The 12,786-nt window shown below is 30.2% G+C and overlaps 2 protein-coding genes across 2 annotated transcripts; both read left to right on the forward strand.

The window, feature by feature from the left end:
• The first annotated feature begins 3,179 nt into the window (after positions 1-3,179).
• LOC101489377 (uncharacterized) lies at positions 3,180-6,250 on the forward strand. Its single transcript, XM_004492242.4, has 4 exons — positions 3,180-3,366; positions 5,317-5,545; positions 5,689-5,765; positions 5,977-6,250. Exons 2-3 carry the CDS (start codon positions 5,369-5,371, stop codon positions 5,743-5,745), a joined length of 234 nt encoding a protein of 77 aa, XP_004492299.2. The 5' UTR covers positions 3,180-3,366; positions 5,317-5,368; the 3' UTR covers positions 5,746-5,765; positions 5,977-6,250.
• Positions 6,251-7,709: 1,459 nt separating this feature from the next.
• Positions 7,710-11,755, forward strand: LOC101489045 (uncharacterized). Its single transcript, XM_004492241.4, has 6 exons — positions 7,710-8,117; positions 8,869-9,108; positions 9,934-10,045; positions 10,157-10,331; positions 10,793-11,033; positions 11,246-11,755. The coding sequence occupies exons 1-6, from the start codon at positions 7,934-7,936 to the stop codon at positions 11,524-11,526; spliced, it is 1,233 nt and encodes a 410-aa protein (XP_004492298.1). The 5' UTR covers positions 7,710-7,933; the 3' UTR covers positions 11,527-11,755.
• Positions 11,756-12,786: the final 1,031 nt, after the last annotated feature.

Below are 12,786 nucleotides of genomic sequence, written 5' to 3' on the forward strand. Positions count from 1 at the left end.
ATATATATATATAACCATTGTATTCATAATTATCACCATAATTATTAAAACTTTATTATTATTTTTAAATATTTACATTAAAATACTATAATTTTTAGAGAATGGTCAAAATAATAAATATAACACCAACACTTTATATTAATTACTAAATCACAATAAATATGTATCAAATCACTGTATCTTAGAAAATATATAAAAGTATAAAAAAATCATTGTATTACCAATATATTAAGACAATTATTTATAAAATAAATAATTAAAATAGAAAAAATATACATAAATTATTAAAATTATATGCACACATTAATTTGTCATTTAGTCAAACGCACATAGAAATATCACCACAAATATTTAATGCAAATTTACACGTAACTTCACTTAAAATCTTATTCTCTAAAATACTCTTGCTAAAATATTATTATTATTTTTAATAATAAATCAGATGACTAGATATAATATAAATAAAATGACTATGTATATGATTATTAAACCATAAGAAACTCATACATATAAGGAGAACTAATCATAAATTAATCAACACATATTCGAAAATAATTTTAACACAAAAATAATTCTTTAAAATTCTATTTAATTAATAAAATAGTTGATTATAAAATTTAAAATATTACACCCGTCAAGTACAATTTTTCACATTGAATCTATTTTTAAAATTATTTTATGAGAGGGGAGGAAGCCTATAAAATTCGTTGGGTTAAATGGGAGAAGGTTGGCCCCCACGTGAAAAAGGGGGGTTGGGGGTTCACATTTATGAAGGATTTTAGTTTTGATCTTTTAGGAAAATGAAATTAACTTATGAAAACAACACAAAGTGGTGGAAAGATTTAGCTTCAATGTGTGAGGGTGTCAAATGTAGAAAAGTCAGGGTGATTTTATGCTAGTTTGTTAAGGAAGGTGGGGGATGAGTGTCATACTTATTTTTGGTGTGATAATTAGATGTAGGGTGGATCTTTGAGCGAGCGTTTTAATAGGTTGTTTATTTTAGCAAAAGATAAATCAATATCGGTAGCCAATATGTGTAATCTTGGATGGGGAGTAGATGAGCTAGGTTGAAAGTGGAGAAGGAACCTATTTGCTTGAAAGTGGGGGTAGCTCTGTTGGAAATTTTTGCTTTGTAGGGAAGTGTTTTTTATCAGTGGATGTGGAAACATAACCATTGAGATGCTTATTCGGTCAAAGCGGCTTATCACTTGTTGGCAGACAAATCAACCTTGGTGGACGACTCATTGTATGATACTATTTACAATAAAGTGGCTCGGTTCAATGTCTCTCTTTCCTTTGTGGAAACTCTTGAACAATAGGCTTTCTAAAAAACATAATTTGAGTAATTGAGGAATGTTAGATCAACAACATCTTTTGTGTGTTGGAGGGTGTTACAATCGATTCAACATTTATTCTTTGATTGTCCTAATTTTTTTTTTTTTGTTGGATTTGGACATATATTTTGATATGACTTGAGATTAAAAGTATTTTTCATAGGGAGGTAGCGTCTATTTTAAAAGTGTATCTAAAAGACTTGTTCTATGTTCAAAAATTAAGGGTTTGTTTAATTCTTTTTCTAAAATTATTTTCTAATTTTTAAAATTTAGAAATTTAAAAACTTGTTTGATAATATAATTTTTTGAAGGTGTTTTTAAAAATTGTTTTCCATTTGTTTGTTTTGAAAACTAATAAAACACAACAACTTAAAGATGTTTTGCTTTTCAATTTTATTGTTTTAGTTTTGAAATGCTAGAAAATTAAAAAGACACTGAAATACCGGAATTTTCATTAACGGCATTAAAGTAATATTATGCAACTTCAAATGAGAAACGTCTTCATTAGTTTCATTGATTGTGGCATTATCCACATGTTTTAGTTTTTACTTATATGCTTTAGTTGAAAAATTTCCTAAACAAACACATTTACGTACTAATGTTTGCATTTTAAATCGTCATTCTATTCAAGCTTTAGCTGGTGTCACGCTATTACTTTCAGTAATATATTTTAATTCAATATTATGCATTCTTTACATTTAAATTATTGTTGTTCACAAAGAAAATACTTAAATGATTGTACTTCTATTTTTCATTTAAAAGAGTTTTATGGTCACATTCAACAAATATCTATCATTATAACTTGTTTTTTAATTTTCACATTTATTTTTGAATTGAATCAATGTAATTCTATAAATAAATACTAATAGAGTATTTTGTATGAAATATTTACAAATGAGTATTAAAAAGATTTATCATCAATAATTAAGATAGATGAAAATAAATTAGGTCAAATTAGATTTGACAATACTCAAAAGTGATCGGTTAAATATAAAGATTTATATTTTTAGAATATTACCTATTTTTGGGTGCAATATCCAATTTATAGGGATTCCACGGGGCTAGTGACGCGACGACGACTATTATGATGCGGAGAATCTGACGTGAAATGCGAGTAGCTGGCTGATAGGCAATCAACAATTATGATGAATAGCATGTGGATTCAAAGTCTCACACGAGTTCGATGGTTCAAAGCATCTTGAGTTCTGCCGTTTTTGTGCACGCACTGAGGCCTAATTACTAATTACTGTTACAAATTGGGTATGAGTCCGATTCGAAACAACTATAAATGAAAGAGACAAGTATAGAATTCCAATTTGCACTTCGCTAAGAAATTAGAGGATTAAAATTAGAGGATTAAAATAAAAATTAATATTTCATCTATGAATATTGTTTTTGTTTATTTTATACATATTAAAAAATAATTATAAATGACATAAATAATACTAATTTTATCAAATTTTCATTATTAACAATTGATGTGTTTTTCTCTATAATAAATTCAAAGAGAAAAAAAAATCAGTATTTTAGAAATAATACGCATAATATTAATTAGACTATATAATTGAAAAAAAATTAAGCTTAAACAAAGTTAACTGTTTGGATTGTATGTAAAGATTAAGAGCTACTATTAACTATAAAAAACTAAATATATTTAAAAAACAAGTTTCTAAAATATATATTGAATACAATTCTACCAAACAAATTTCTTCATATTCTCTTCTTATTGATTTACTAATTAGTATTTTATTTATTTATTGAAATAGTTTGTTAAAATTGATTTTGAAAATAGAATTTCAAAACAAAAAACCATAACACTTTAAAAAAGGCCCTAAAATGATTCCCATAAATTCAGATTTTAGGGACCAAATAGAATTTGAGTAATAAAAAAGGGACGAAATTGGATTCCATTCCACCCAATCTTTTGTTGTGTCAATCCGAAAAAATCCTCGAACAGTTAATCAGGAATCCTCCTCGCCGCATTTTCCCCAACTCACCAAAACGAGCTCTGAAATCTTTACGCTGAGACGTGGTAAATTGCTCTCAATCATTGCTAAATTTTGTATTGTTATATGATCCTTTTTGGTTCAATGTTTCAACTGTGGTATATTCAATTTTCTAAGGAACCTCAACTGGGTAATAGCACTTAGCAAGTTTAATGTTTTATTAAATTAGCCTTCAAACCCTAAGTTCTTTTTTATGATGCTATGCGAAATTGATGTCTATAATAGTTCTATTCTATGTTATTTGATCAGTTATTTGTTCTGGATTTTTCTAATATTGAAGTTTTGGAAGCAACACTTACTTTTAGACATTTAGTGGATTGATATTATTTTTGGGTCTGAGGAATGCTAACTATGTAGCAAATTGTGCCTTTTCATTAGTTGATAACATTAACTTCCATGGTTACCAGATTCTCCAGCAAAATTTGGTGTGGTAAGATTAAATTATTTGCGTTCATTACTCCCACATGACTCTCAAATTACCAACCAATTTAAAATGAATTTCTTGTCAAGTTTCCTTTCCCCTTTTACCATAGAACCTTAAAATCTCATTTCTTTCTGTTTTGTAAACAAAGTAATTTTGACATCTTTATTCTCATACATAGATATTTCATTTTCTCATGTTGTCATTTGAGTTGTAAGCATTTCATCATTTTGGTGGATTTTTTAGGTTTGAATTGTGTTTCAGTGGAGCCATTGGGCAGTGGCTTTTTTGTTCTTGAATGAAATATTAAATGTTCTTTTAGATGGATTGTCTGGCAAGGGTAGTGGCAAGAACGTTTACTAGAAATACAGCTGATGATTGCCTTTTGTAGTATGTCGGTTTTGGAATAGATTTAGGGGATATTACACTCACCTTTCCTCCCCTGGTTTCAGCATAGCAATATCTGTTACAGAAATACCTTCTGCACACCCTTTATTATCATAGGTGCATCACCAATGCTTTTATGTGTGGTATTTGAGTAACCTATTTTAGGTATGTTTAGATCCTATGTAATTACGGCTGGAGAACCGGTCAGATTAAGTTCGATTTGTAGTTTCAGGTGCCTTAGTCTTAATTTTCTGAATCTACCTTCCCCGACGAAATTTCTTTATTTTTTCAGGACTTCATTTTTTTGGGGTTTGACAGTGTATGCCACTTTTACTTTTGGCTTTCCAATTGTTATGTGTTTGTGTTCTGTGTCTGTAGAATATAAAGGGTATCGGAACAAGGTAGTGTATGTGTTCTGTCTGTAGAATAATTAGCTACATGGTTTTGTTGCAAAGTTAAATGGTTAAATGTGTGCTTGAATGTCCTTCCCTTTCCCGCATAAAATTGTTAGGACACTCATGGCATAGAGTGGAACATGGATTGACATATGACTTTATGCTAAAACAGTTTGTTTTTTTAAACCGACGAGTCTATTCTTGGTCATGAGAAATAATGAAGTGTCATTGATTTCTTTAAAGCATTCTTGGAACGTGATACTATTTCTTTTAATCATAAGCGACTATTTTGATATTAGATGGTATAATGTAGACAAGGATACTGAAATTCTGAACTTTGAGTGGCCCCAACCACAAGAAATTAGGAAGTCAACTGGTTGTAGCTGTTTATTGCAACCATGGGTTTTCTCTATATACATCTTCTAAAGCTATGAGTTTATGACCATATCAGCTTAGGTTCCACGATCATTTTACTGAACATGATCATGACTCACTCAATTTAGTATCAAATTGCGTATATTTTCATGAAAAAGTAATAGCATCTTTTGGCCAATGGAATAACTTCAAAAATAATTGTTGGAATATATATTGAACTGTAAGCTTCCATTCTAAGATACTGTAAACTCTTATATAATGATTTATTGGTAAATAAATGGGGTATGGAAGGGGTTTGAGGATGTTTGTTTGGTTGTGTGGTGGATGCAACTTGTTTTTCAATGTATAATCAAGAACTTGATTTTGGTTTATCTACTTTTGATGTTTGGTTACTGCAGTGGCGAAGTTGATTCCCTTGATCATTTAAACTGTAATAACATCCTTGATCAAATGATGGATGATGGAGCTACTTATCAGTCTGAACCACAAAAACCAGTATGGTGTGAGAGAAAACAGGCCGTAGTACATGAAGAAATAATGAGAATGAATCAACTGCCTGCAAAAAGCACCTATGTTGCACATCGTTTAAAGGTTCTTAATAAAATTCTGCAACTTATGTCAGTTCAGGTAGGTTGGTTATTAATTTTCTAACCATCAGCTATGAGGTGCTTCTGCCATATATCTGTATTCTTTTAATTAGAATTTCAAAATAATGTCTTTCCTCCTAAAAGGGATTAATTGTATTGTACTGTTACCCTGTTATTTGTCAGAGAACCGTGTCTCAGGAGAAGGAGCTGGAGTTGCTTTTTGCTGGTCTTTCTTTGTGAAATAACTATTAATGGCACTGGTATGTTTTGGCAAATTTGATATGAGCAGTTTTTTTTTTCTGTGTTGTGATTTGTGCATATGGGGTCTGCATTCTTTTAGTTAATTGGCCTTTAGATATTGCTCCTGACTGCATAATTGCAATTTTTTTTTTGTCATTATGATTTTCCTTTAGTACTTTTAACACCTGCTGATTCTGATGCCTTTTATTTTTGTTTCAACCCCTGACACAGGTTTTAAGTGGCACATTTTAAAATCAGATGCACATCGCTGTTGTTAAATACTGGTATTATATACAATAGATCACTGGGTTGTTTTAGCACGCGGGGCCGATCCTCATAGGTGTATATTAGGCACAGGCCTGCTTGGAATTATAAGCATTTTAAAGTCTTGTTGGTTGGTGCTATTTTGTACATCTTTGATATCAATAAGGTGAACGTTGAATAAATGTTGGGTCTTTGTAACTTGTAAGTATAGTTTTTTATTATGTTATTGTTTTTAGATTTCCTCGCTGCAAAATTAGTAGAAACAGTAACTTTACGGCAAACAAGTTCCATTTTGCAACTCTGATTGGCACTATATTATGATTTGGCATTTTTTTCAAATGAAACTCAGATTATGAGTCGTTATTTTTTATTTAACTTTTTATTTAAAACAAAAGAAAATGCTCCATCCACCTTCTTTCCCCTTCTACATGGACCACCCAACTGCACTCCACCCCACCATCTCTTCCCCTCTCATACGACTGTTCAGTATAACTTCCCATCCATCTGTCATCAAACTTGAGCTCTTCACTTTTACTACAAGACTATATAATTGAAGTAGACATCAGTCTTGGACAAAGTGGAATTACATTACAATCTCCTTTAAGCTAGTTGTAACTGTTCTGTGATATTCTTAGCATTGCTTTATGCACTAGGTTGATTATCTCTTTCACAACCTATCAAACTCAACCCATTAGCTACGATTTCACAATCATCACCATTGAAGAATATGGAGTTGGTGTCAATTTGCACAAAGGTTGTGTTTGTATGTATAGAGTAAGCAAAGAAAGAAGTTGAAGAGAGAGTTACAAGAGAAGACGATATAAATATTCTTCTATACCTCTTTTATCTCTCTCATTAATGCTTTACAAAAATATTAGAGAAAAAAAAAGCAAGAGAGAGAAAGGAAATAGATGAGAGTCTGCATGTTGCGAAGAAAGTCACCGCTTGCCATTTTCGTTTTAATGCTTTAAGCTTAGGATGCAGGCATTCAACTGCGAAAAAAACTCTACGATGTTTCTTCCAATTTATTTTGAAAGAACGATGCTTCTTCTATTTTATTGCATAACTTATGTACTAATAATATAGTAGTAAATACCTAATATAATAATCTTAATAACATGACAGTTTTTTGACAAATAATATAGCATACTATAATAGTAATATTATGCTATTGTATTTTTGATGGGGGACATTTTTGTCTTTCTGAAAAAATAAAACATCTATTTTTCTATATATATTAAAAATTATATTTAGTAGTCTGAAAATATTTAAATTAATCTAATTATTTTCACTCTATTTAACAATATTATTTCTAAAATATTACTCAATTAATATAAACAAAAAATATTTGCATTTAGTAGTCTCAAATATAAGTTAATTCATTTATTTTTACTCTATTTAACAATGTCATTTTTAAATTATTGTTCAATTTTTATTTTATTCATATAAAATAAGTTTCTATGAAAGACATTGACAATACATTAATTTTTTAATAAGATTAAAAATATTATTGAATTTAGTTACATTATACTTAATTAAATTTCTTAATAAATAATATAACATTAATTATGATGTTAGTTTAGTAGTAAAATTTTGTTCTTGTTAAATTTCTTAATTAAAGTAATGTAGAAATCTTATTCCCATTATTGAAATATTGCTCAATTAATTAATAAATGTAAAACTAACTATGGTGTCATATCAACTCACCCAAAACGACGCGTACCAAACGGGAGAAAAAGTCAAGACTCGAAATCAATCCAAACAAAGCCTAATAATATTCTTCCCTTCTTTCCTCACTCGTCGTCTGTCTTCCTCTGCTTCCTAACAAAAATCCCCAATTCCACTCTTCTAAATCCCCAATCAAACACGATCTCGAAACCCTAATTCGATCCCATAAACAAAAGAACAACAAAAAGATCGATCGATGTGGGCTGCTTCGTGCCTTGCGTCATGCTGCGCGGCCTGCGCATGCGACGCTTGCAGGACCGTCGTTTCGGGGATCAGCCGTCGTTCAGCCAGGATCGCTTACTGCGGTCTCTTCGCTCTCTCTCTCGTCGTTGCTTGGATCCTCCGCGAAGTCGCTGCTCCTCTCATGGAGTCTATCCCCTGTAATTATTCCCTCCTTCAAACCCTAATTCAATATTTTTATTCTTTCTAATTTTGAAGTTTTAAATAAACTGCTTTATTCTGGAATTGGAGGATTGCTATTTACACCCTTTAAAATTGTCAAGATGTTTGTAAGTGTTTAATGCTAGAGGCGAGTTTATTATTATTATTATTATTATTATTATTATTATTATTATTTTATTTTATTTTATTTTTAATTAGGTATTCCAATTGTTTGGAAAATTGTTGATTTAGAATACCTTCAAGCCTGTTTGGATAAGCAACTTAAGCAATTCTTGTTTTAAGTGCTTGTGTATGTCATTTCTATAACAAAAGATAAAATAATTTAAATTGTTTTCACAAAAGCTTTTTTTTTTTTGAGGAGCTTTTCATAAAAGCTGTGAGCTGTTTTCAAAAGCTATCCTAGATGGCTAATGGAAATAGTAATCTATATAATTAGCACATGGACATGTTATAAGTTGTTTCTATTAGCTCTTTCAAATAGTCTCACAAGTGCTTTTTCAATAGATAGACTCAAATAAGTCAATCCAACAAGACCTTATTTTAATATGGAAAATACAGGTAGATAGTTTTTAATTCCCTTCCTGAGCTGATTTTTTATTGCAAGTTAAATGATATGTTTAATATGCAATGCAAGTTAATCTAGTCTAATGAATTTAATTCTTAGATAAGGATATAATATCTTCATTTTGGACTTGAGGATGAAGATAATGAATTTGTGAAATGGTGCAGGGATTAATCATTTCAAACAAACTCCGAGCCGTGAGTGGTTTGAGACTGACGCAGTTCTTCGTGTTAGCTTGGGAAATTTTCTATTTTTCACTATTCTGGCTACTCTAATGATTGGTGTCAAAACTCAGAAGGATCCTCGTGATGGCTTGCACCATGGGGGTTGGATGATGAAAATCATCTGTTGGTGCCTTATGGTTATCTTTATGTTCTTCCTTCCAAACGAGATCATCAGCTTTTATGGTGAGAATGTTTTCGAATATCATTTCAGTTTGCTTATTTTAATGGATTCCTTTTAGTTGGCTGCCACACATGTTGAATTTTAATGTGCTGTAAGAAACTATGCAAGTGCAATATTATTAGACTACATTAGGATGCTCTCAGGGTGTTGTATTATTGTATGTAAATAGGAGCCTTTAATAAGAAGTCTTCTTCATGCTTCTAGACTTCCATTCGAACATGTGATTGTGAATAGATAAGTGGAAGTCTGACTGCCTCAGGCTTACAATTGAGTTGAATCTAATTTGATGATTTTATTAAGAATTGATAGAGTATTTAGTTTTTTTGAAGGGAGTATTAATTAACCATGTAACACTTACCATTGCTTTTCATCATCGAAAATCTTTATTCATGAATTGCACATCTTGCGGACTTTTTGGAGAGCCATAAGTTATTAGAAGGTGGATGTTACAGCTGGAATACTTTTTTTTTTCTTTCGTTAAACCTTTGATTCTTTAAAGTAATGTCTCTTATTTGTCAGACATTGCTTTGAATTTGGGTTAACTTCTCTTGATTAAAGTACAGTTTTACATATCATTTTATCATTATGTTGTTTTCCTGAAATGTCTAGTATATGATTAGCAATTGTTTCAAATCTTGTCTTACAAAACAGTTTGTCATTCAGTCTTTTAGTAGGTGTTGCTGGGCTTGTAAATTGTTTAGATACAAATTTTTTTTCCTGCTTAAAAGTTAGTTGAAAGAGAAATACTGTAGACATGATTTTCCTTTGCATTTGACAAGTAAATTGTTTTATAGTTTATGATTATGATGAATTTTGTTTATTTGCAGAAACAATATCAAAGTTTGGTTCGGGTATGTTTCTTCTTGTTCAAGTTGTGCTCTTGTTGGATTTTGTTCATGGATGGAATGACAAATGGGTTGGATTTGATGAACAATTCTGGTCAGTTTTAGGCTTTTCTGTATTATTTTATTCCTGTAACATAGTTTCGTTTACTTGATATTATCGGTTTTAACGATATTTCAATATTTAATTGTTTCTTTGTTGATACAGGTATGTTGCTTTATTTGTTGTTTCGCTTGTTTGCTATGTGGCCACATTTGTGTTCTCGGGAGTTCTCTTTCACTTCTTCACGCCATCTGGGCAAGACTGTGGAATCAATATCTTTTTTATTTCTATGACCTTGATGCTTGCATTTATTTTTGCCATAGTAGCTTTGCATCCTTCAGTAAGTTCATTTATTTATTTTACTGTTTCTTACTGCAATAATTTGATTTCCTTGTTTTTTGTATGTAGAATTTCACCAATGTTGTCTATCATATGAAATTGAATCTTCATTGCTTGGAAGTTGTAAATGATATATTTTCCATTTGTATTTACTTGAGCACATGATGAAAATGTGACTGAATGTTCATATATAACCTGTTTTTATAAGTTATCAAATATAGTTCCTTATCTGCTTTGTCTTAGTTTTTGTTTCTCCTGGAATGTGAACTTGTTAAATATGGCCTTTCGAAATATATTGTATCATTCTTTTCTGCTTACAAAATATATAGAAGTTTATTTATAACTAAATTTTTCTAAGCATGGCATGAAGTATCAATTTCTTGACCTTATTTTGTTCAGTTAGGAATTGCTTTTATTTGGTACACTATATTCCTGACCCGTTGGACCCGTTCTCGTTTACAGGTTAATGGAAGTGTTTTGCCTGCTTCGGTAATATCATTATATTGCACTTATCTGTGCTATAGTGCACTGGCTAGTGAACCCAGAGATTACGAGTGCAATGGTCTTCACAAACACTCAAAAGCTGTTTCCACTGGCACTCTTACTTTGGGATTAGTCACAACAGTTCTATCAGTTGTGTATTCTGCTGTGCGTGCTGGATCTTCCGCCACAGTGCTTTCTCCACCAAGCTCTCCTCGTGCCGGTAAATTATCAAAACCCAATATTTATTTATTTTGTCGAGATATGCTAAATTCATGAGTCTAGCAGCCATCCAATATCTGAACTTGCAATGCGGAGTGTGATTCAGTGCTATGAAGGAAAATAATGAACTATCATGTTATTTGATTAATAATAATTTACCTTAATTTGCTACATGCTCATACTGACAATCTGCTATTTCTGTCTGTTCTGCAGGGAAGCCTTTGCTTCCTTTGGATGTTAAGGAGGAAGAAAGTAATGAGAAAGCAAAGCCAGTTACATATTCATATGCCTTCTTCCACTTGATTTTCTCTCTTGCTAGCATGTATTCTGCAATGCTTCTGACAGGTTGGTCTACCTCTGTTGGAGAGAGTGGTAAGTTGGTTGACGTGGGGTGGCCTTCAGTTTGGGTTCGGATTGTCACTTGCTGGGCAACTGCCCTGCTATACTTATGGTCTCTTGTAGCTCCTATCATGTTCCCAGAGAGGGAGTTTTGAGTGCTTTGCACCTCAATTTCTCATGCCTGAGGAATATTGTGTGTAACCTGTGACTTTTATGTATTCGGTTGCAGTTTTGCTGGCTGCATATATTATGATAAATGATATGCATCTATATCCACATCCACATATACAGTAAAAAAGTGTTATGAATATGACAATTCCAATTGCCATGTTTTCAATTGTATAGTGAGATTTGTACCCTAAATAAATATGTTTGCATCTTCTATATCATAATTTTACTGAAGGCACCAAGCAAGCAAAAGTCTACGAATGAGCGTTTGAAAAAACAAAAAGTTCTTAAGAAAAATGAAACCAGTTGAAATTTGTCACTAAATCCGTTATTAATGAAAATTTGGGTATCATTTAGTATTTTAATGAGTGAATTAAGTTTATAGTCTAAACTTTTTAATTTTTGTGGGGTGTCTATCAAAAAAATTATATTCTTTTAGTCTTTTTAAAATTATCTTACATTATCTGACGAATAGTTTTAGTCGATGATGTTTGAATATCAATATATGTTTTTGAATAATTCTTGTGTAAGCACAATAGGAATGTCGGATTGGACGCGAGAAGATAAATAAAATAAATACAAAGATTAAATCTCACAAATAATAAATTTTGAACTTTATATTGATTTTTATTTTATTTTTATGAAAAATAAATAGATTTGTTTTTTATATATGAAAATAAATTGATTTGTTGAATTAATTGGTTTCAATTGGATACATTAATTATTTTGAAAGTTTTCAATTTTTGAAAAAACAAACATTTTATTATTTATTAAAAAAAGTTGAATAAATTTCTGTGTTAATATGTTCTTACGATCAAATTTGCAACTATTATTAAAACAAAGTTTTTAAAGTACATTCATAAATTGAAATTTTTTGATATATTTATTTTTTAAACTAATAAATTAACGATGATTTTTATGAATTAAAGAGTTATTTGTCAATTTTTATATTTAATATATTTATTTTTTAAATTAATAAATCAACATCATTTTTATGATTAAAGAGTTATTTATCAACTTTTGTATTTAAAAATAAAAAATTTTGTAATTGAAAAAAAAACAATTTCATAAGAGAAATGTCATTTCATTATTTATAAGCAGTATACCATTTTTTTTATATTTTATCTTAAAAATTATTCAATATTAATTATTATAATAAACATTAAAAATAATTAAATTTTATTCTGTAAATATCTTTGATAAATGATATTTAGTTATTGTAATTTTTTAAATCAAAAATAGTTTTT

This window comes from Cicer arietinum, chromosome 3, assembly GCF_000331145.2.
Source record: "Cicer arietinum cultivar CDC Frontier isolate Library 1 chromosome 3, Cicar.CDCFrontier_v2.0, whole genome shotgun sequence".
NCBI lineage: Eukaryota > Viridiplantae > Streptophyta > Magnoliopsida > Fabales > Fabaceae > Cicer > Cicer arietinum.